General features: G+C 37.1%; 1 protein-coding gene across 3 annotated transcripts in view; it reads right to left on the reverse strand.

The window, feature by feature from the left end:
- Glra2 (glycine receptor, alpha 2) overlaps positions 1-24,616 on the reverse strand; it is a 189,716-nt gene that overhangs the window by 50,517 nt on the left and 114,583 nt on the right. For all 3 annotated transcript variants that reach the window (XM_005409182.1, XM_005409181.1, XM_013506979.1), the window contains exon 8: positions 1,676-1,825. In XM_005409182.1, the coding sequence (XP_005409239.1) occupies positions 1,676-1,825 (150 nt within the window). The remainder of the gene's footprint in view (positions 1-1,675; positions 1,826-24,616) is intronic.

Genomic DNA, 24,616 nt, shown 5'->3' on the forward strand with positions numbered 1-24,616 from the left:
TGCTGAAATATCATCACAATTTAATATTTCCTGGGTAACACAAGTGCTCTTAAAGTGTACCACTGTGTATAGGTCCTATGGATGGGTTGAAGAAATAGCACCAAAAAGGAGGTAGGAAGGAAAAATTTGCTGAAGAATCAATATTAAAAGATAATATACAACCATAAAGATATTTGTGTGTATTAGTTTGTTTCCCTTAGGCTGTGATGGGACAGAATGTTCTAAAATGTAGGAATGAGTTAGAGGCAGGGCAAGCAGCTGGATATATTTATCTTTTTTTTTTTTTTGTACTGGGAATCTAACTCAAGATTTTGCTCTTACCGGGCAGGCGCTGCGCCACTGAGCTATCTTCCCATCTCCATTTTTTTTTTTTTTTTGTACTAGGAATACGAACTCAGGACCTTGTGCTTGCCAGGCAGGCACTTGTGCTACTGAGCTATATCCCTAACCCTTATCTTTTTAAAAGTATGTGCAGGAAATATTTTGGAAGATGCGGTCAGAACTCATTGAGCTCACACATGTAAATGCCTCAATGTAAGCAATATCTAACAGCAAACATTTCGCTTTGCATCTAGATATTTGGGAGCATTTAGTTTGACAGTGAAATATTTTTGGGTTTGTTCCAACAGAGCAGCATATGATTGTGTCTTCAGCAGGTTTAACTTATTAAATTTTGGAGGAAACAGATTTTTGGAAAATCTCATCTGTTGTATGTAAAATTTTAACATGGTTCTCTAACAATATTATTATAGAGGTAACATTCCTTGTATCAAAAGATATATTTCTCTCCCAGAGTTTGAAACAGAAAATAGATGCAAGAATTCTGGTATGCTATATGTGATTGAGTTATAAGTCAGAGCAGTAATTTTCAAACATGCCCCCACATTGGAATTGCCATGAAAATACAGAAATACTACACTCATTGTGCCCCATCTTGAAATGGGGATTTAATTGTTTGATGTGGCCAAGGTTTGGGATTTTTGAAAACTCTCCAGGTCATTCTAAAATGCGGACAAGTTTGAGAACAATCAAACTGGAGATCTTGAACTCTATATTTCAAATTTCATACTTCAAATCTCTGGATAGTGTAAAGCTTACATTTCTGTACTAAAGTTTAAGTTGAGATGATGAGATTGGTCTAATTAGATTTATCAAGTTGTAGTCTATGTGAATATGGCATTATTTCCATAAAACTGGAACACATGAAAAAGTCAAACAAATCAGTTATATGCACACACAGTCTTATCATACAAATTTTCAATATTCAAAGTAGCCAGGATTTTAAGTCACTTTGTCATGTTGAGTCTTCATACCCAATTAGCATTGCCAGATAAAATGCAGAAAGCCCTATAAAATTTGAATTCCAGATAAACAAATAATTTTTAGTATAAACACATCCCATGCAGTATTTGGGACATACTTATACTAAATATTGCTTGGTATCCATCTGAAGTTGGAGTTTTCCTACATGCCCTGTATTTTTATTTGCTAAGCTGGTCAATTCTGCCCCACATTTTAAAGGAATAATTTGAGCTGTAATTACATGTACTAGGAAAAATAAAAACAAAAATTAACTTCAGATTCTTGCTCCTTCTGTGCTCTTCTGTTTTTTAAATTATATTGCCTGTTAACCACCTCAACCCCTACATGACTTTATACTGAGGGCTAACTGTACCTTATTCTGCCTCTTCTGCCTTCTTCGGAGGCGCAAGAACTCCTTGTGTTGCCTGGAGACAAAGTTCACTGCTGCATATTCCAGTAAGGCAGCAAACACAAACAGAAGGCACACTGCCATCCAGATGTCAATTGCTTTTACGTAGGAGACCTGAAGGGGGAGTGGGGAAGGGGAGAGGGAGGAAGAGAGAGAGAGAGAGGAAAGAGACTATGAGGTTATGAGACTATGAAAGCTTTCAGGAAAACCAGATTCATAATAGTGTGAATAGCAGAATAACCTCCTTTCCTTGGTGAAAGATTTTCTAGCCTTTCCTTGAGGAAGTATGTAGATTATTGTGACTCGTGCTGTAATAAACAACTTAAATGTCCACCAGTGAAGGAATGGGTAAAGAAAATGTGGTATATATACAGAATGGAATACTATCGAGCCATAAAAAGATGGAATTCTGTTGCATCAGCATGGATATAACTGGAGGACATTATGTTAGGTGAAATAAGGCAGAGAAGAACAAACACCACATGATCTCCTTCATACATGAAATTTTATTTTATTTATTTATTTTTTTTGGTTTTTTTTTTTTTTTTTTCTGGTACTGGGAATCGAACTCACAACCTTGTTCTTGCCAGGCAGGCTCTGTGCCGCTAGGCTAAATCCCCAGCCCCCCATATATGAAATTTTAAATAACTGATTTTGTACAAGTTGAGAGTACAATTGTGGTTACTCAAGACTGGGCAGGTGGGGGATATTGGTGAAAGATGGGTAAGGGGTATGATGTTATAGTAAGAAAGAATAAATTCTGATGTTCTGTGGCAGGGAGGGTGAACAAAATTAACAATAATACATTATATACTTAATGTATTAATTAGTTAAAGGAGAGGACTTTGAATGTACTTTCCATAGAGAAATTATCAAAGTTTACTGTCATAGATATGCTAATCACCCTGAGGTGATCACTACTCAATGTACACACGAATTTAACATCTCACTGAGGGTTGGGGCTGCAGCTCCGTGGTAGAACACACACTTAGCACGAGTGAGGCCCTCGGTTCAATTTCCTGTACCATAAGTAAGCCCTACAACATAAGTATGGACCTCATAAGTATGTACAAATATTCTGTGTCAATCAAAAATTTAAAATATTATAACATTATAAATGTATCAGTTCCTCTGAGAAGATTCTGGGTGGAGCAGTGACAGTCACAAGCCTCCCCTGCCCCTTTTGGTCCGTCTCTCTCAGCACAGTCCCTGGCTCAAGTAGCTTCATCCTTGAGACAGATCCAAAGATAATGCCATTTCCCTAATGAGGATGGATTCTAAGTCTTCTCAACACCACAAATAAGTATGAGATAATGTATATATTAAACAATTCAATTTAGCCATTCCACAGTGTGTAGATATATTAATATGTCATGGTGTATATTATATTTTCATTAAAATTCAAAGATTTATTTATTGAAGGAAAAAAGCAAAATTTTGCGAGTTAAATAAAGTGCACAATATTTTAAAAACGTCCCCCTTTTATTTTTCCTAACAACTAAAATCCAATATGTTAGAATAATTCCAAAGGATGAATGAGAAATAAGGTATATATGGCCTATGCTCTTCAAAAGCCAATTTGTAATTTCTATCAATATATCAATCCTAATTGACATGAAAATAACTCTAAATAGCTTTAAACTTCAGAGTTCAAAAGTAGTCAACTGAATTAAAACATCAAAGTTCTCAGCTTGAGCAGGTGTCTGATTGAAAAGGAAGTTGTTACTACCCATCAGTGGTTGGTTAAGTGTTTAGTAAATCTTATATTTTGGCAAAACAGATACTGAAGGTCAGTTTTTTTTACTTGCAATGGAAAATATGCCTCATCTCACTCAACTTCCAATTGTTCAATTGAGAGGAAAAATAAATAGACAAAGTTGTAACATTGGACACTAGACTAAAAAGGGCACATCAACTTTCCAGCTGTGTGTATACTTTTACATAGGACTAATATTTTTATAGTTGTCCCTAATGTCAGCATATTTATTATACACGTGTTAATTACGTAACTTTTTTTTGAGACAGGGTATCTCACTGTGTAGTTCAGGCTGGCCTTGAACTCAATATGTAGCCCAGGATAGTGGTCATCCTCCTGCCACAGCCTCCCAAGTGCTGGGATCACAGGTGCACGCCACCACACCTGGGTTAATTTTTTAACTGTTAAAACAACTCTGTTATCCCATTTTCTGATGTGAAAATTGAGATACAGCAGTTAAATTGTTACTCAGAGTCATAAAACTACTAAGTAACAAGCCAAGACTAGAATTGGAACTCAGTTATCTAGTGGAATTGCTTTCTGAGCAGACGCAGGCAAACGCAGTATTATGATTATGCAGTTTGTATCCTGCATTTCCCTCTGACCTGTGTGGTGAGTACTTACCAAGCTGTTGAACTTTTTCTAAATCACAATTTCCAATGCTTGCGCAATCGTCCATGCCATTATTAATCACTTCACAGTAGAGGACACTTTTTATCGTTGCTTATGTTCTACTTCATTTCTGTGACCGAGTTTTGCTTCTAGGAACATTCTTTCCCCAAAACTTTAACTGTCTTTTTGCTCATTTGCTAGATCAAATTTCAGATGAATTACATGAGTAAATGATACAAAACTAGCCTCTTGACTTCAAAAGTTAAGAGTGGTAAAAATAAACTGGAGTGAGTTTGCTACCCTAAGCAAGAAGCATCGCCTTGCTACCATTTTTCTAATTCCTCCAAGTTGTTTTACCTCTTTGGCTCCGTTCCTCAACTGTAGATGAGGAATAATCATAGCATCTACCTCACGGAGTTATGATTTGGATAACATCACTTAATTTATATAAAGATCTTAGAATAGTGTCAAGCACAGAATAAATATTATGTCAATATTTGCAGTTATTTGGCTATATAGGGAAGACTTAAAAATTAATGAGGAAAATAAAACTTACCCACAACACTAATATATTCTAGTTATTATTTTTAAGGTCACCTTCTGCATTTCACTATTTGTCTCAGACAATCTGAGGTATTTGTCTGTCCCGCGTATGTTGTGGTAAAGTGGTTCAGCACTTTGTCACCTCCAGCCCTTTGAGTGTATTACTCTTCCTACTTGGGGTGCTCATCCTCATTTATCCTGATGAGTGCACTCCTCAGAATTCCTCAGGACCTCACACAAACACCAACTGTCCTGGGAAGCTTTTCTAAACTTCCCCTTTCTCCTGCCTGGGTTAAAGGCTATTTTTCTTTGTTCCCTTATTCTCTTCTATAGAACTTGGCTGTTTCTTCTTAGTTCTTCTGCTTCCGTGACCATATCAATAGGCTGCAAGCTTGTTTTCTTTCCTTGTTTCTTTTGTTTTCTTTTTTTGTCTTTTCTTTTTCTTTCCTTGACTGGCCTTGTGTGGTATATGTTACTCTGAATTACCAATGTAAGATATGACAGCTAGTGGGTAAGCATTAGTTATAGAGGATGGATAAATGATTAGATGACTAAATGAGCAAAAATAAGGAGAAAAGAAGGAACTATTGGAGCTGGGGATTTAGCTCAGGGGCACAGCGCCTGCCTGGCCAGGGTGAGGTCGTGAGTTTGATTCCCGGTACTGGATAAAAACCAAGCAACAACAACAAAAAAGATATGAAACCAGAAGGAACTATCTAGCTATCTTTGCCTGTTTTGTGATTTAATTTCAAGAATTCTAAACTATATACTATTACCCACAATTATATGTATTTGGTGTTTCTAAGAGTGAAGAATTAGTAAGTTTTTAATTCTCCCAGAACACTTAATATTCTTGGATTGGCTTCTTCCTCAATAAGCAATAATTTGTCTTTTACTTGCTCTTCTGGAGCAATCCAATCCTCTTCTCCTATAATAATAGAACATTACCAGTTACAGCATCCGCAGTTATATATTATTCAAATGGCCTGTAAATGTTTCAAGACCCAATAATGAGAAGCATATGTCAGTTCCTGTGATATGTCCATACCAAGAGCTATGCCCACCAGAGCTAGCTGACCATCGCTCCTCCTCTTCCTGGTGATTACAGCCTTCAGAAATCTGCAAACCTTTCCCCGATCTCTTTGTGACCATCACCAGGCAAAGCACGTATTTGGCTTATTTTATAGCTGCTCATAAAGGAATCCCTTCAGTTTCTTAATCATTTTGGTTGGTCTCTGAGTTTCCTTCACATCATGAACATTTTTCCAGCATTGAATTGCCAATAGAAATGCATTATTCACATGGATTTAGAGGGGGTCATGAGACATCTATTGCATATGATGTGATGTCCCTTAGTGTGGGTCTCTTAGGATTGAAAATCCTTTTTGTTGCTTTTATGGAGCTCTAATGTCAGATTCTCTTCCTTTAGCTGCTAATCCTTAGATGTTTTTAGCTCACATCTTTCCCTGTCACATTCTTTTTGTGATTCTTGGGCTTACATGATCCCTTCCTGAACTACTTTACTACCAACTTGCAAGATCGTTTTCAAAGGTAATTAAACCTTCAAAATGCTGTTATGATTCACCAAGTTAGTGTCTTTTGGGGCATATTTAATTCAGAAATTAAAAAGACCCAAATGGTGAGGGTCCATTGTATGGAGTGCAGTATGCTAGGCCTTGTGAGAGGTGGGGAAGAAAGAACAAAGATGCCTACGATGCATGTTGGTACTTGTAAAACTTCCTAGTTTACATTTCAAGGTTCCTTGTTCATACTATGTACTACGTGCATATAGATCAGAGGGCAACAAATTATGCCCTGTGGATCAAATCTGTCCCACCTCAATTAAAAAGTTTTATTGGAACACAGCTATACTCACATATTGACTATGGCTAGTTTTGCACTAAAATGGCATGCTTGAGTACTTACGACAGAAGCCAAATGGCTTTCAGTGCCTAAAGTAACATATGGTCCTTTACAGAAAATAATTGCCAGCTCCCAGCCTAGACTATAATGTTGTCTGATCTGTCCTGGGGTTTTATATCCCAGTGACCCTGTATCAATGCTTAAGAAAGCCATGGTTCACTGAGGAAGACCGTCGTATAAATGCATAACAGATGCAAGGTGGGTGGTTTCATACGCTAAGGTAGGGAGGTAGGACCAAAAGGCTGGCTGGACATGAGGAGACTGATGCTGACAGGGAAATCAGTGACGTTTCATTCCTGGATGATGTGACATCTGATTTTGGGCCTGAGGAAAGCCAAGATTTTGATGGATACAAGCAGCTGTGAAGTCAAAACCATGAAGATGAGAGAGAGTACAGTGGGCTTGAGGGATAATGACCAGCCAAGTGACTTGGAAATGTGAGGTACTTAGTGGGTGCACGGTGAGGGCAGACAGGTAGGTGGGACGAGAGAGGCACTGAAAGCCAGGCAGATAGGTCTGGGAGTTCATACAGCTTATAAAGGTCAGCTAATGATGGTTTTTGCGTGGGGAGATGTATAAGCCCTTTTCTAGTAATTGTGGTTTTTGTCTCCGAAAGCAAAAGTCTTAGCAAAAACAATTGTTTTCTCTCCTTATGGGGAATTATTTCTCTTTTCTTGCCACTTTTCACTTCTGCATGAGTCGGGGTCTCTTCTCGGCTCTCTGACATCTTTGAGTCCTTTATGGAACCTCACTCGTTTATTGTGTTCCTTGAATTCTTTCCTCTTCAATTTCCACTCTACCTTCATAATCTCAGTGAATTTGCCCACTCCTGTAGCTTTCCTCATATCCCTGTGGATGTTCGGCTGGCAAGAGAGGTGTATGAGGGTGGTGTGTATGTGTCCTATAACAGAGATTGGCCAAAATCTTATCAATCTCTTTGCCTCTACCAGTAGAACTACACTTTCCAGTCCAATTAAACCCCCAATGGAATGTGGCAGAAGTTGTATGGGCTGCTTTAAGGCCTCTAACATCTTCTGTGAAGTCCTTGGATTTAACCCTTTTTGCAGCAATTTTAGGTGTCGCTTGTTCAAGATGGCAGTGCTGTAAGATAAAAAAGCATGGTGCCCTAAAAGATTTAGGGTTACCACTCCAAAGTTGCATGTAATGTAAATGACAAAGAAACTTGTATTGTACTAATCTGCAGAGATTTCTGGGTTTTCTCTTTCCAGCCTTGACCTCAGCCTTGCCCTCTCAGTCATTCCCATGCTGATTCTAAAATGTGTACAGGTAATGGTTGCAAAAGAAAACTCATTTAATGTCCCTTCCTTCCCCATCCCTCTCATTAGAACTGTTCTCACTAACAACCCCAGTGTTACCACTGCCTCTTTCCTTATTTTCATCTCTATTCGTCAATATGATGAACACATTCAACATTTCTTTCTGCAGAGCACACTAGGGTTTACTCTCCTCTCCATTCCAAAGATGTCACTGCGATCCCAGTAATTAACACTTAGACCTGGTTATTATAACAACTTCCTAAGTGGTCCCTCTGCATTCAAGTCCTCCTGCTGGCACTTAGTCCTTTTGCTTCTGTGAGACTAAATTCAAAACACCGATTTCATTTTGAAATACATGTGCTTAAGAATTACTCTGAATGCCTATTATAGGCTCTGGCATTCAAGATCTTGCACAGCATGTGTCTGCCCCACTTAGTCAATCTTAGTTCACTTTTTCCTAGCACAAACTTTGTACTTTGTTTGAGCAATTCTGCTTACCCCTGAGGAAGCCAAGTTCATTACCACTGATGACTCATTGTGTGTACTAATGGTTCCCAAATGTAGAAGAGTGATTTTGCTCCCCAAGGGACATTTGGCAATGTCTTGAGATAGTTTTGCTTGTCAAAACCAAGGGTAGGTGCTCCTGGAATCTAGTAGATGGAAGTCAGGGATGCTGCTACACATCTTACAATGCTCAGGACTGCCTTCATCACAGTTTTCCAGCCTAAGTCAACTGCCAATTCTGAGGTGGGAAATCCCTAAGATAAATAAAACAAACAGGCAAACAAACAAAACACAAAACCAAAACCTAGTTATCTATGTCCAGTGCAGTAGTTCTCATATACTGGTAATGTTATCTAAAGACATTCAGAAGATAGTTTTGGTGTCCTGGCTGGGAACTGGGGAGTTGCTACTTTTTCTAGAGGTAGAGGCCTATGATGATGCTAAGTACCCCCCAAAATCACAAGACAGCCTCCCATGACAAAGAGTTATGTAGCCCCAAATATCGATAGTATTGTAAGACTGAGAAATCCTGGCCTACAGTCTGCTCCCACGTGCAAATGCAGTACCTTTTTTCTCTACCTCTTTATTGCCAAATAATTCCTCAGGGATTAATGCAGATTTGTTCACCTACAAGAAGATGCTTTCTCTGCCTTTTCTATCCTACAGTAGTCTCAACTATCTTGAGAATTTGTGATGGACTTATGATTAGAATCTTCCAGTTTAGTATTCAGTGCATACATATGTGTTTTATCTGTGCAAATGGGATATAGGATATTTTAGGAATAAAGAACCCATATTCATGCCACTGCAGACAAGTCTTTGGCATTTATTAAGTCTCCCATAGGTTTATGTCAATTGACACATTTTCCTGCCTGGGCAATTCAGCAAGACCCTATCGCAAATATTTTTTTATAAAGGGGCAGGGATATAGCTCAAAGGTAGAATGACTCCAGGTTCAATACCTAGTACCACGCACACACCAAACTAGCTCAGAAATTTGCATTTTTGAGCTGATAGCTGATTGATCTTGATTTGCTTTCACTAAGGAAAAGAACACATAATACTTCTGTAACTTTACAACTATCTGACGGAAAAGTAAAGCTAATTAGGTGTTTTAAATTTTCATGACACTCGATAAACAATTATCTGTTGTTTGAACAGATCAGTTCAGTCGTGGATCTCAGTGAACTGCTTAGTTGTTTTGGCATTATGTTGATATTCTTTAGAGCTCTTTCAGATCAATGTCCATTGCAATACTTCCTGGAATTTTTGAAAATTTTTGGCAAATTTTCTTGAGTCAATTTTTTCATTAATTATATCCTCAATTTCAAAGTGAAAAATCAAGCCTGAATTTATTTGACCCCTACAAGTTGTTTGCCTTCAGACATGGCAGTGTTTTCCTGTAACATGAAGCCAGTTATTCATGGATTGAGCCATGTTTTGCCCTGTATTTATCCCAGGACAGAAAAATAGATCATAATGTGTACAAGGATAACCTGGATTTCTTTAAAGGTTGGACATCTTTGTGCCTTGAGAAAGCACTTCCATGTAACGGTTTGCAAACTAAAATATATCCATTGTCCCAGCCAGAAGGACAACCTCCAAGGAGCTGTGACATTCCCTAGCAGCCAATTAAGGAGGACTGCTTAGGAACATGTGCAGAGAAAAGTTCTCCGCAGAGAAAATGCACAAAGGACTATGATCAACCAAGCTCTGTTTAGTACAACAGAGACAAAATGGAATTCGCAGGACAATCTCAATTTTTCAGTTTTTCTTCCTTGAAGTACAATGATAATTCACACTCTCTGCCTTGGGTCAGTGTTTGTTCTCTAGCCATGCCTGCAGACCATTGCTAAAGCAGAATAGAAGGTTTTCTGTCAGGCACAGTAGAATTTCATTTCATCTAATTTAGAAGTATAAAATTTTTAATTAACTTTGATTATTATAGTTCCTGAAATAAAGAATTCCTGTGGCCAGAGCAGGCTGAGATGTGCTGCCATTACACAGAATAGAAGACTCTGATGCTCCAATCAGCTTGTCTGTTGCTGACTGCTACAAAGTATAGCATCACCATCGTAATCCTCATTTTATGAGAAGAAAATGACTTTACTGCGTGCCTGTCTAAATCTTGCTACTAATGAATCAGGATGGAAATGAAAATTCTATTTACTTTTTCTGTTTTGTCTCTTATCTACATTCAGTCACTGTGTTATAAAAATATAGACATTCAAGTTAATCTTTGCATCAAAGATTCATGATGTGGCACAATTTTATCTTTATAGTTTCATTCTCAAGTTGCCATTTTATTGCCTAATTAAAGAGCTCACAGTTGCTGCTTAGTAAGGGGAAAGTCAGATTTCTTTAGCGAAAAAGGAAGTTGGCAGCACTGACCACCTGGCCTGTCCCTGTATCACCACCCTCATCTCATTTACTCTTCCGTCTAACATTCTTGTTAGGATTTGGGAGAAGTAGTTTAATAAACACAACTCTTGCAAAGGTGTTGTTTGCAGAAATTACCATTGGGTGGCAGTGGCTCCCAGCCTGCAGCAACCAACCAGTTGTATTTGTTTGTTCAGCATTGGCTGGTACACCGACTTAGTTATCTCATATCATTTCCAAAGATGAGTAAGTTTCTCTCCAGTAGAGTGACCAGGAAACCATTCAAAGTAGCTCGACAAAGCTCAGTATCGATGTGAGTTTTGAGGGATGAGAAAAAGAGTAGAACTGTCAACTCCAGAATACAGAAGGAACACCGGGTGGTATCCATTGTTAGAAACGCTCCTCCAAATCTCAGCCTGTTACAAATATAGGTATCTAAGGAAGTCAAGAAAAGGAGGAGATTGCATCTAGAGAAAGGGAAAGAACCAGGACTAGGGGATATATTTTTCCCTATGCTTGTGTTTGCCACATTTCATTACATTTTGCAGTTCATAGGAATACTGATTCCTGCCGTAGTCTACTTCCTGTGATTGGACCTTCGGGGATAAAATAAGTGATGTGTATTTCCTCTCTAATAAAGCAGGGATGAGAAATGCGTGGAGGTCAGAAGAAAATTGCCCATTACTGGCAGAACAACCCTTCTGAAGGAAAGAGCCAGTTGGGTTATCCCGGTATTAAATATTAGGAAGTATCTCAGTACTAGAGTTCTTAGGGGATGATGAGATGACGCTCCATTTAATAGATGTTTGCATACTGACCACGTGCATGCACATGTGTTTGGGAGGGAGGGAGAGGGAGAGAAGGAAGAGGAGGGGAGAGACAGGAAGAGAGGAAGGGCAGAAAGAGCGAGAGAAAGAGAATGGAAATAAAAACATCTTTGGAGCCAGGTCAACTTGTGTTTGAATCCTACCTGACTAGCCAGTGAATTTGGGGGAAATTACATAATCTTTGGAATTTCAATTTCTTTATATTGAGGTAGGTACTGAAGGATTCCAGTCCCGTGGGGTCATTGAAGAATTGACTGTGACACTTTATGTAAATCTTAACACTTATTTGGCAGATTGTAGATGCTCAGTCACATCGGTTTGCAAGAGATGAGCTCCTGAAGACACTGCATAATTCAAAACTTGCATAATTCAAGGAAAATTTCCCCAGAAGAATAAATGTAAAGTAGAATCTGTCGTATTTCATGTTCTATGCATGCTTTAAGACCTTATTAGTATTTTTATGTTGCCCCATTTTAAGTTCACACAACCTAAGTTCACATAAAGTAGAACCAGGGCTAGGGAGATGGCTTAGTGGCACAGTACCTGCTTGGCAAGTGCAAGGTCACGAGTTCGATTCCCAGTACCATAGCATAAAGTAGAGCCTGAATGTAATGAGCCATCCTGTGTGATGAAGGCTGATATTCTGCCATAAAAGCTAAACCAAACACAACCACCACAATCACTATCACCAACAAAAATCTTACGACACACAACTCCATGGGTTATCTCCATAACAAGAATAGGAGAACTGAGTTTGTTCGTTACCCTTATCAAAATGACACAGCAAAAGAATGCTTGAGCTGCAGTCCACATGTAATATATTCACTATGCCTTGGCTCTAAACTCTGTGCTGGCTTTCTTCCCTTTGGTTTAATGAGCCCTGAGGAACCCCCTCTCTGGGGTTGAGTCAGGGGAATTCCTCACGGGCTGTGCTTTCAGCAGATGACAGCCTCTGACGTAAAAGAGAGAAGAGGGTACACGCAGTGGGATGGGTAAGTAAGAAAAGAGCACCCGTGAAGGCACTCCAGTGATAAATGTTGAAAGATGGCAGATGACCACAGTTTTCCTCATTTGATTCCCAGTCAGCACTCGGTGCCTCACTCTTTGTGTGCTGTTTCCATTTCCTTAGTCCCCAAAGCGCCCCAGCCCAGCTTCAAATTTCATACTTGTGAGCAAGGAAGGAGCAAGGAAAGAGAAATTGAATGAAAACATCTTAGTCTTGTTCTTTAGGCTGCACTAAGAGGAAGGCTTTGGAATTGTGGGTAGGATTTATGGTGATAATAGAGATTTTTTTCTAATTTCCATCCTGTGGTGCCCTGAAAGAGGTCTTGATGGGAGGAAGAATACAGAAGAGCTGAGAAGTCTCTCTCCCCTGACCTGAGCTTGCTGGTTTGTGATTTCAAAGTCAGATATGCTTCCTGGAATGGGATGAGGAGGCTAATCTCTCTATTTTGCTATGAAGTTTTGGCTTATTTTTTAAGAGAAGTAAGAAGAGTGCTTTTTAATATATTATTTAGTAATATCTACTTGTATTACATTGAAATAAAAATTAAAATATATTCTAATTTTCAAAAAAATAAAGCCCTCCTCTTTCTAGATTCAAATATTAAAAAAAAGAAGGCAGCATCTCACGCAACCATTTCTGAAACTCAGAACCTTGTCAGAGTGATTTGATGGACCTGTTTTGTCATGGGAGACTCTGGGTATCCAAGCCTAGGTGTTCTAGCCTACAGCCCTTAAAGCTAATCAGCTACCAACTGTTTTATACTAGCCAAAAAGTGAAACTGAAATGGAAAAATTCCAGGTCTCCACTATGCTCCAAGGTTCCATGTGGGGAGAAGAAAAGGAGCTATACGTCAATCAGAGGTTAGGAATTAATGTGCTCTAAAAGCCTCTGGCTGGGCTGATGATCACTTTTTTTAGTGTAAAATGCCAAAGATCACATCTCCACTGAGTCCAGTTCCTGTAACGGCAGCATTTTGACGTAAGTCAGCTCACTGCCTTTCTCCTTACCACAAAAACCAGAAGCAAAATCACCATGTAACAATTAGACAGTTATTTGCAGTAGCTACTAACCTGCAGGGGTCTGTTAGTAATTAAAAAGAAATCCTATAACCTCTTGAATAAAATGGCATACATAAATGTGCAAACTTTTTGAAGAAATGAGTCATTATTTTTCAGTATGGAAGTATACAGCAGTGTACAGCTTAAAAGTGAAATTCGAAGTGTGATAAGATTTTCGTTGAGTTTATTGAGTACATCAGTTCCTCATATATCACTTGCATATATCTGCTTCAGAGTGTAAAGGCAATTTCAGTCTCTGGTAGGAATCAATCCCACAGGATTACATAAACCAAGAGAAGGCAACAAGCAGTGAACAGATGCCAGGGATGTGGGAATTGGCTTTGCCACTGGTGGACTTTGCAAACCTGTATTCATCATTTCACCTTTATGGGCCTCAGGCTCCTCCACTGGTATATAAAAGGGTTGGTCAGATGAATTCAAGGAATTTGTTATTTTAATATTCTGTGATTCAGGGAAAGAAAAAGTGATGAGAGAGGAAATTAAGTGAATACCAGTATGGAGTCCCAGTTCCAAGGTGATCAGAGCTGTGAGCCCCAGTAGACGCCCTCAAGCTCTCTACTCTTCATTCTTACCACGTTCGGTGTTATACAGTGTGTATTCATTAAGAATCTCTGTTTGGCAGGAAGAATTTGCCTAAATGGTGAGTTCCTTGTGGAGGAATAAGTGGTATTGGTGATAAGAAGAACTACATGTGTAAGTACACTGAGTTTACATTAAGAACCAGTGGGCAATTTTGTAAATGATTAGCAATTTACTTAAGCAGTTGAATCTGTTTTTCTACTAAAGACATTTCTTTAGTAGCTTAGCAACTTCCTGAACATGTGTGTGAGGAAACCTAGAACACTTCCAGAGGCAGCTGTCAACTATGTAGAGGTAGAAATTGGTAGATAAACATCTCAGATTTCCTGTTATTCTGTGAGGCAAGTCTGAAGAGAATTCTGCAGTTTTTAGAGGATTTTAGAGGATTCCCCAGCAGTATCAGAACCTAGTTGCTTTCCATGGTGACCAACTCCATAGTACACTTTGTTTGCTTTTTTACTTTCCCTATTTATACTCCACACTTGCTCTTGCCTTTCCTGAGATGATGACCAAGCTAACTATCTGAACCAAAAATACTTGTTGCAGGCTCTGCAACTTACTGAAACAACCCAAACTTCAACTTGGGTCATGGAAGCTTGATACAAAACAGTGCCTGCAATGGTACATTTTGCACCATTTAGAACCAGGATGGCAAATCCTCCTGAAAATTCCTGTATTATTAACAAAAGTCCTGTATCTGGCTGGTTTACAGAAGACCTATAAGAATACAGTGTTGACACAGTTCAAAAAGTAACGTGAAATAAGTACCAAATCAATTGAGAATCCGTATGACCCACACAATATAACACAGTTCACTTCCTAATTTGCTCTGCACAGCTAGTTTTATATTTACAAGATTAGAATTGTATAACTGTGGCAGAAAATGATATTTTCTACCTAGTACTATGCAAGAATTATTCAGCACGTACCAATCCTACTCAGGTCAGGGAAATAAAGAGAGCACTTTATTTGCAGAAATATCATATAAATAATACGTCCTGTAATAGGTATGAAGCTCCTTAACAAATGATGGCAGGAAAACTGGATATTCCCATACATAAGATTGAAACTAGATCCTTTTTTCTCCCCCTGTACTAAAATTAAATCAGAATAAATCAAAGCCTTAGATATAAGAGTAAAGCCTTGAAACTGCTGGAAGCAAACCTGTGGGAAGCACTTAAAGCCATAGGCTGAGCCAAAGACTTTTTCAATAGGACCTCACTAGCACAAGAAATAATATCAATAATCAACAAATGGGACAACATTAAATTGCAAAGCTTCTGCACAGCAAAGGAAACAACAAAATGAATAGAGAACACACAAAATGGCCTAGAAACTTTACTAGCTACTTTTCGGATGGAGGATTTTCTTTTTTTTTGAGACATGGCCTCGCTATGTAGCTTAGGCTGGCCTTGAACTCACTATGTAGTCTAGACTTGCCTTGAACTCACAGAGATCCTCCTGCCTCAGCCTCCAGAGTGCCACTATGCATGGCTTGAGGATTAATATCTTGAATATATAATGAACTAAAAAAATTAACATAATACAATATCCCAGTCATTAAATGTGCAAATGAGTTCAACAGAGAATTCACAAAAGAACAAATACAAATGGCCAAAGAGTATATGAAAAAATGCTTAACAACTTTAACCATTAGGGGATTCAAATCAAAAGTGTGTTAGGATTCCATCTCCCCTCAGTTAGAAGGACGATCATCAAGAATGCAAAAAGCAATGAATCCCGGGATGTGGGGAAAAAGGAACCCTTCTATGCTTTTGATTGGAATGTAAACTAGTACAGTTACTATGGCAATCTGTATGGCGATTCCTCAAAATACTAAAAAGAGATGTACTTGGCCTGCTCCTGCTATAACACTGCTTGGTGTATTTCCAGAATAAAAGGCAGCAATTTATTCTAATACATGCATATCCATATTTATAGTGGTGCAATTCACAATAGGTAAGCTGTAGAAACAGGCTAGATACCCATCAACAGATGAATGGATAAAAGAAATGTTTTATATACACAATGGAATATTATTCAGCCACAAAGAAGTAAATAATGTCATTTGCAGGAAAATGGATAGAATTGGATGCCATCATGTTAAAAAAGACAAACCAGTTTCAGAAAATTAATTATCTCATGTTTTCTCTTATGTGAACAGTCTAAAAGTAAATTAGAAAATAAATAAATTACTGAGAAATGTCAGGACACTTGAAGAGTTTGTCAGATATGGAAGAGGATGTGGGAGGGGAAGAAAGAGGTGGGGATGAAATGAATCAAAATATGTTCTATGCATATACCAATATACCAAAAAGAATCTCATTTGTTGAATCACTAATATCAACCAATAAAAGTTAACCACTTTACACTAAAAGATCAATTCAGAGTTAATTTTCATAGTATATTGGAGTAAGCCTTCTAAATCAAGTCCCAATGATTCTTACATAAAATATCTACTACGTAGTCATTTACCAAAAATTGTTATGAATTCCTGCTCTAATCATATATTGTAATTCCACCTGTGTAATTCCCAACATAGTCTGAACTCTAAATTTTCTCTATATTTTGATCAACATGGAAAGTAAAACTGAATACTTTGTACTTTAAAACATTCCATTATACAGTAAAAGTTCATTACAAAATCATTGAAATAAATTCTCATCTTAGTTTTTTTTTATTGCTGTAGCACATACAAATACAGGGTCCCAAAATGAATTGTATATTTTCAGCAGTCAACAAACAAAACAGTGTAAACTACTCCACATGTGTGAGATGCTGAGAGGCACAGGCAACTAGTATTTGGTTCCTATCCTTGAGCAACGTGTTTTGTAGAGACAAAGAAAGACAAGAAAATGGATGACAGCCACACGCTCTATCCTTGCTGGGTTGGAGCAGTGTTAAACCTTGTAAGGACAAGTGTAGGTCTTTGAGGGCCTAAATTCTGCTTTTTCTTAGCTGTGCAAATTTGTAAATATACTTGATAATATCATCTTCATTTTCTCATCTGAAAATGGGGATAACAATGGAGCCCACCTCTTAGGTTTGCTATAAGGTTTGAGATACACATAAAATAACAAGCAGGTAGTACTTAGTATTCGCCTGGGTAACTTTGGACTGGCTAATTCTCATCATCATGGTGGACTTCTTATTCTTCTATAATGCCATTAGAGTCAATGCCCTGAATACTGCAAATTAGTTAGATTAATTAATAGTTTCATTCAATTTAAGATCTTTATTAAAGTTAAATGTGAGAATCAGTCTCCTGTGACTTCTTCCTAGAAAGAAGCACTTAAGAGATTTAGGGCAACTGTTGTGTCCTGAAATCAATGCTATCTGTGGGTAGCTAAGATTCTTAAAATCTTAGCAAAAGATTCTGAAAATTATCCTTTGTCCTGAAACAGCTGAACTGTACTTTTCAATCCCAATTATTAATTTTCAGAAAACTAGACGAAATTATTCCTCTGGAAGTTTATCTCTACAGGATATAAGTTCCTGTTGTGTTTTCTCAAATACCATCAAAGAGGCATTCGTGATTTGCAATTCATCATTGAATTCTATCTTTGCCATAAATGTGTGGTGAGTTTCATCTCATGTTATAAATCATGGCAGTAATATTTAAGGTATACAGTTAATGAGTAACATAATGAAAATACTTTGTATAATTTTCTATAACATTATTTAGTACTGTGGGCCATTAGTACTATATATATTGTGCTGAATACATTGATCTTTCAAAAATTTTAATATGTAACCCATTCTATCTACATATTATAGCTGTGCAAATACGAAGGTATACAATTTCCCAGCATCAGAGCACCAGTTAAGGGCAAATCTAGGCCCCTAAGTTCAGCTTTATTTATTTCCACTGTGGTATCATGTATTTATTCCAGTTTGCCATTTGAAATATCTTTCATTTCTTTACTCCTGCTTGCATTTGAGGGTTTATTATGAGTTCAGTATTTGCCTTGGTTGTCTTCACTATATCAGCTAATAGAATTTTATCATTTTTTCAGATAAGGGAAAGAAAGGGATGGGCAAGATTGAATATGGATGCCTACTGTAAATCGATTGCATGCATTGCCAAAGCATAATTAGGCATATAGATGGATATTCCTTTAGGTTCATTCATTCAGAAGATTCATTTAGATTAGTAGTATCCCATTTGGGGATGTATATATGTCCTGAGAAATTAAGTTTATGGAGTCAGTCACAACTCATTGCAAATTACTCTAAGAAATCAATACTGAACCTAGATTAGCCTAATTGGCTGGAATTTCATTGCAGAACAAAACAAGGACCAAGAAAGTTTCTGAATGTTGAAAACAGAACAGGAATGTGAGATTAGTGATGTTAGGGAACAGTGAGGTATTGGTGAGAAAAGTAGAAAAAATTGGTGATGAACAATGGCTGCTTTCCAATTTTTCATACTGCATTTCGATTAGTAGTGTGCCACTGACCCAAATCTGAGTACCAATACGGTGGGCTACCAGTGTCTGCTTGGGCTTTATAGGAATTGTTTGTAAGACTACCCACTTGCCATAAACCTTCAGTCTATCCTTATATTATCTACCTAGTGCCTCCTTCCATCTCTGCAGCTTTTTCTCTAAGAGGAGTCATATAGTGGGAAAGTTACAAAAATATTTACTCTTTCTCTCATTCATTCATTCAATAAATGATTCTGAGTTCCTTCTATGTGCTAAAAGTTGCTCTAAACTAAATTGCCTAGGCTAGCTTTGAAGTTGGGATCCTCCTGCCTCAGCCTCTGGAGTGGCTGAGGGTATAGTATATAAGACATGATACCTGTAGTAAAAAACCTTGAATGTATGGACAAGTGAATAGGCAGCTATAATACAATGCAATAATTCTTAAAATAGCAGAAGTACAGGTATTTGAAAAGCAGAGAGGAAAGGAACCCATTTGGACTTAGAGTTTATGAGGTTTGAGAAAATATCTCAGAGGAAATGTGAACTGAGACTAGACGTAAAAGTATGTGCAAGAGGAAGACCTAAATAACAATTAAGGAGCAATATCTAACTGATACCTTCTGAACTCTGTAAATGAAGGATACCTTTTCTTTGCAGGAAGCTATAGGATATTCACAAAAATCAACTATTGCTACGGTTTGTCTACATGAACCCCCACCCCACAAATCTTCATGTGTTGATAGGTGGGACTTTGAGAGGTAATTGAATCGTGGGTGTGTGATATTCTCAGGGGGTTCCTCCACTGATGGGTTCATAGCTAAATGGGATGTTGAGAGGTGAAACCTTGTCAAAGGAGGCAGTCACTGGGGGCGTGGCCTGAAAGGGTCCATCTTTTTCCTTCCTCCCTCTATCTTGGGCTGTGCTTCCTGCGTGCCATGCCATGAACTATTTCTCCCCTGCGATGTCCCTCTGCCATGCATGATTGGGTACTTCAGCATATAATTATACCTTTTCTTCTTAGGTAAATTAATATGCAGTATTTTGGTAATCAATTTTCTAGTAAGTTATAACATTCTTGAAAAAATCTAATTTGGTCATAACTTATTATTTTAATGCCTTGCTGAATTATCTGTTGCATGATATTTTTAATGCATTTTCCTGAGACTTGTGCAGTTATTGTGTGTGTGTGTGTGTGTGTGTGTGTGTGTGTGATCTTTTTTGGAAATTGTGGTATTTTTATGTTTGCTTTTTGAATTCAAAGTTTTTCTTCCTGCAGTAGATTGTGGAGCAATAAAAACCACTTTAGAATTATCTATGCTTTCAAGATATACTCTTTCAAGATATATATATCCTCTGTAAACCTGTCTTGGAATGGAATATAATGCAAAGAATGTGATCATCTCTTGAAATGTTAAACAAATGTTTTTAAAATTCAATCTAAATTCTTCGTTAAAAAAAAAAAAACTTCAATAATACAAATTTGGGGAAATTGCACACTATATACAAAAGCCAGAATTATGTTTAATGGGGATATACTTATATAACTACAATCACTACCAGGAGCAAGACAGGAATGTCCATGAATACATTGTACTTGAAGTGCAAATTTAGGCAATGTAACTTTACCAGAGGTAAAAAAATTTTAAAACAAATGGTAGTGCTATAAACGGTATAACCATCTATCCAGAAAATTCAAGAGTCAACTGAAAAATCTGTAAGCATTAAGGGAATTAAGTAAAGTAAAATACAATTAATATATAGAAATTAATAACTTTATTAATTCAAAATATAACAAAAATAACTTATTCGGAATAACCACAGAAAAAGAATAAAATATCAGTAAACAAGAAATGTGAAAGAACACAAAAATTGATGTTAGCAAATGAAAAGATATTCCATGTTCTGACATAGGAAAGATCAATATCATACAAATTTTAATCCTTTTAACTCTAATAACCTCTTGATAAATATATAAAATTTTATGTGTTGACAGGAATGTAAACATAGAAACTGGGCCTGCAGAAGATGTAGTTAGGAAAACAAGGTTTTCTCCTGTACCATGGATTGAATTCAGCCCTTCACATAGACTAGGCAAGCACTCTAACATTGAGCTATATCCCCAGTTCTTTCTCAGCTTTTTATTTTGAGACAAGGTCTCACTAAATTGCCTAGGCTGGTTTTGAAGTTGGGATCCTCCTGCCTCAGCCTCTGGAGTGGCTGAGGGTACAAGTCTGTACCACCATACGTGATTTAAAGAAGCATTCTTGGCATCAGAAAAAAAAATAAAAATAAAGAAGCATTCTTTAAAAAATACTTTACATGGGCAGTTATGAACATGTATTACCTATTTAGAAAATTAAATGAAATTTTTTTTTGTCTTTTTGAGACAGGGTCTCATTATGTAGTTCATGCTGCCCTTGAGCTCACTTTGTAGCCCAGGCTGGTCTCAAATTAGCAACAGTCCTACTGCCTCAGCCTCCCCAGTGCTGGGATTGCATGCATGCACCACCAAGCCTGGCTAAATGAATATTTTAATAAATAACTTTCACCTAAGCCTTGAAAGCCTAAAGATTCATATACATTTAGAGGGGAAGCTGAAAGTCTTACGAGAGTAATTTTTCTGTTTTCTATTATCATTCATAGCTGAAAAACAGTTTTAAAAATGAGTTAGCTTCCGTGAATTGTGTTACTCATTTTTCTGTGCAGTAAAACATTACCTGACAGTAATAAGAAAAAATATGAGCCAAGCTTTCTGGAATTCAAGTCAAGTTTTATCTGCTCCTTTAAATAAAATTATCTTATTGATGGCAAATTTTCATTAATAGGTCTCTGTGTGTGTGTGTGTGCATGAATATGTGTGTGTATGGTGTTCTGCTTCATGAATTTTAATGAGACAGACATCTTAGAATATATAATTTATTCTCATTTATCACAAGTCAACAGAAGGAATTATAGTCACAAACTGGGGAATATTCAGGGAAGTAATGAAACTCAGGTGTCCTCACACTTTAGTTCTATTCACCTAATTATTCTCTTTCTTAAATATGATCTGGAAAAAATGGTGAAATATTTATATTAGTATTACATTTATTTGGACAGAGTTGCTAGTTTTAATAAATTATAGGCTTGGGATATTAACCTCGAAAATTATTAGCAGTCTATAGAAATGTACATAATTCTTAGATTGTGGATGATATTAACAAATCTTTTTTACTTTTAAATTTTTAATTAAATTATCTACTTCATAGAGTTTATTTTTGTTCTGTAGGCTCAGTTTCTCAAATATAGAATTTTTCTCAGATGGACAAATGTACTTGCTTGTTTTCTTTGGAATTCAGTTTATTTGATCATCTAGCTTGTCTAGAAATTGGCAACTCTTTTTTCATCATTATGATTCATTCTCTTAAAGCAAAATTCACAAAAGCTAGGACTGTTAAAATAGCTGTTATTTTTCATGTAACTAAAATCATGGAAAGGCAACACAATGTCAGGTTCAAAGGTCACACAATCTTTTACTGTGATACTTGCTTAAGCATGTAAGCTTCCTACATACCTTAAAAAGTAAAAAGAACAATGTGAGAGTCATCTCCCTTCCAGTAGAGGAAAATATTCAAAATATTTAGAAAATGCCTAATTGGACTCATTAAATTGTATGTCCATTCATTTATGTAGCATCTTTGAGGGTCAAAAAAATAAAGTGTTATCCATTGTGCTCTTGGCACTATGTTAAGGGCTACAAATAAAAAGATAAATGAGACACGGACCTGACATTAACGAATCTACAGTGCAACAAATGAAACAAAGAAAAGCCAGGAGTTATATTTCAATCAGTGAAATTAGTACAGTATCTCTAGCCAAAGTCTTCTATTAATTTTCACTCATATCTAGTGCCTCCTGAATAACTCTACTTGGGTGTCTCATGCACATCCACACTAAACTATTCTACTTGTAATATTTCCCATGGTCAGGTTAGCTGATAAGTGCATCATTGCAGCTGTTACACAAAGGAGTTAAACTAATTTCTTTTACCTAAATCTCATATACAGTCTGTCAGGAAGACCTACTGGGTTTACTTCAGTATGCACACAGTGAAATTTAACCCTTTCTCATCTCTTCAATAGCAGTCACTGGTCCCAGGTTCCTCATCTCTCCCTTGGAGAATTTCAGTAGCTTCCTAACTGGTAACCCTTTTTCCTCCCTTGCTTTTGCCTAGAGTGTCATCAACAAACTACACCAGCAGTGACCTTTTAAAGACATGCCATATCATGTGGGTTCTTTGTTTAAAACCTTCAGTGGCCCACCTTTCCCTTAGTGTTTAAACTGGAACCTTTCAAATGGTCAACAAGGGTCTGTATGATACACCCACCATAATTGCTTTACCTCATTTACTAATTTCACTTTCATTCTCTGCTATAGACACGCTGTCTTCCTTGCCTCTTCCTTCCTTGTCTTTCACCTTAGAGTTCTTGCACTGATAGTTCTCCTCACCTGGCATGCTGTTTCCCACATATCTATGTGCTTTTCTCCTCACTCTATTAGTCTTTACTAAAATATCATCCTAACAAGGACTATGTTGACCATGCCATTTAAAACTGTATCATTTCATTTGCGTTTTCAATCTCTCTTACATTTTCAACTCCTTTTTCCCCCATTGCATTTAACTCCTAATGTGCCATATAACTTCTTTGTTTATTGAATATATTGTTTATTATTCATCTCTACTTGCTATAATGAAACCTATAAGAGTACAAGATGTTTATATTTTTCACTGATAAGTATCAAAGTACTTGGCACGTAAATAGATTCTCCATAAATATTTCATAATGAAGTCATTGACTGAAATGATTTTTCAGAACCAATCTTACAGCATTAAATTCACCCAATGATATTTTACCATATATAACAAACTTATCAAATTATCAAGCTACTTTAAAATTATTTGTAGATTAATACCAACAAGTATCGGATGGGATGGTGGGATTCATTAAGGCTGTGAGAAGCTAGGAACCCAGAGATCTGTGCTGTTAAACTTTCTCCCAGCTTGAGGGTCTCCTCCCTCCTTGCCTTTGGTCTCCTTTTTCCCAGAAATAAGAACCAACTAAACATTTACAGAAAGATTCAAAAGCTGTTAAACTGTTTTATCTGACATAAATTACTGTAAGTCATATTAAATAGCTGAAACAAATGCAATTTTTTAAATTGGTAAATATGGTATCGTAAATAGTGTAGATAACCTGAAAATTGATTGGTAGTGAATTGTTCTGCTCTGATTAGCTACTACAGGTGTTCGGAGGATCTTATAGAGAAGAGTCAGCCAACTTTTCAGAAAAAGAGCGCATAATGAATATTATAGGTTTTGTCAGCCTTATAATCTGTTGTAACTTCTCAACCTTGCCTTTGTAGCACAAGAGCAGCCATAAACGTATGTAAATGCATGAATGTGACCGTGTTGCAGGAAGACGTTATCAATAAGGTGGTATAGTGGGCTGGTTTGGCCCTGGGCTTGTGGCTTGCTGATGGCTTCTCGAAAAGACACTGGAGTCGTTAAGGGAAGCTGAAAGCATTAGGTAACACAGTGATTGGTGTGGGTAAAGTCATGGGCTTTTCTATATTCAGACTAAAAATAATTTTGGATCTGTATTCATTTATCCTATCCTATTGGGCAAAACACCTCTTTTTGGTCCTTGATGTCTCATCTTAAAAATGACAAAACATATAAACGAGTATAACTCACCTACGAGTATTGATGATAAGTTGAGAAAATTCATATGAAAAGGAAAATATAAGCATATTGATGGATACTATCTTGTAGGAAAAAGGGCACTTTGTTGCTAGAGTTCCTGCCTCTGTGATAAGATCAGTTGATTCCGCTTTTGCCCTGTTGGCTGTGTAGAGCTGCCAGGGTGAAAGAGGCTTAAGTCATAGTAGACTGCTTTATACTGGAGAAGATACCAATCTACTCTAGAGAGAAAAAAAAAATGGATGCGAAAAAA

The sequence above is a fragment of the Chinchilla lanigera genome, unplaced genomic scaffold (assembly GCF_000276665.1).
Source record: "Chinchilla lanigera isolate Chin_1 unplaced genomic scaffold, ChiLan1.0 scaffold00118, whole genome shotgun sequence".
Classification (NCBI taxonomy): domain Eukaryota; kingdom Metazoa; phylum Chordata; class Mammalia; order Rodentia; family Chinchillidae; genus Chinchilla; species Chinchilla lanigera.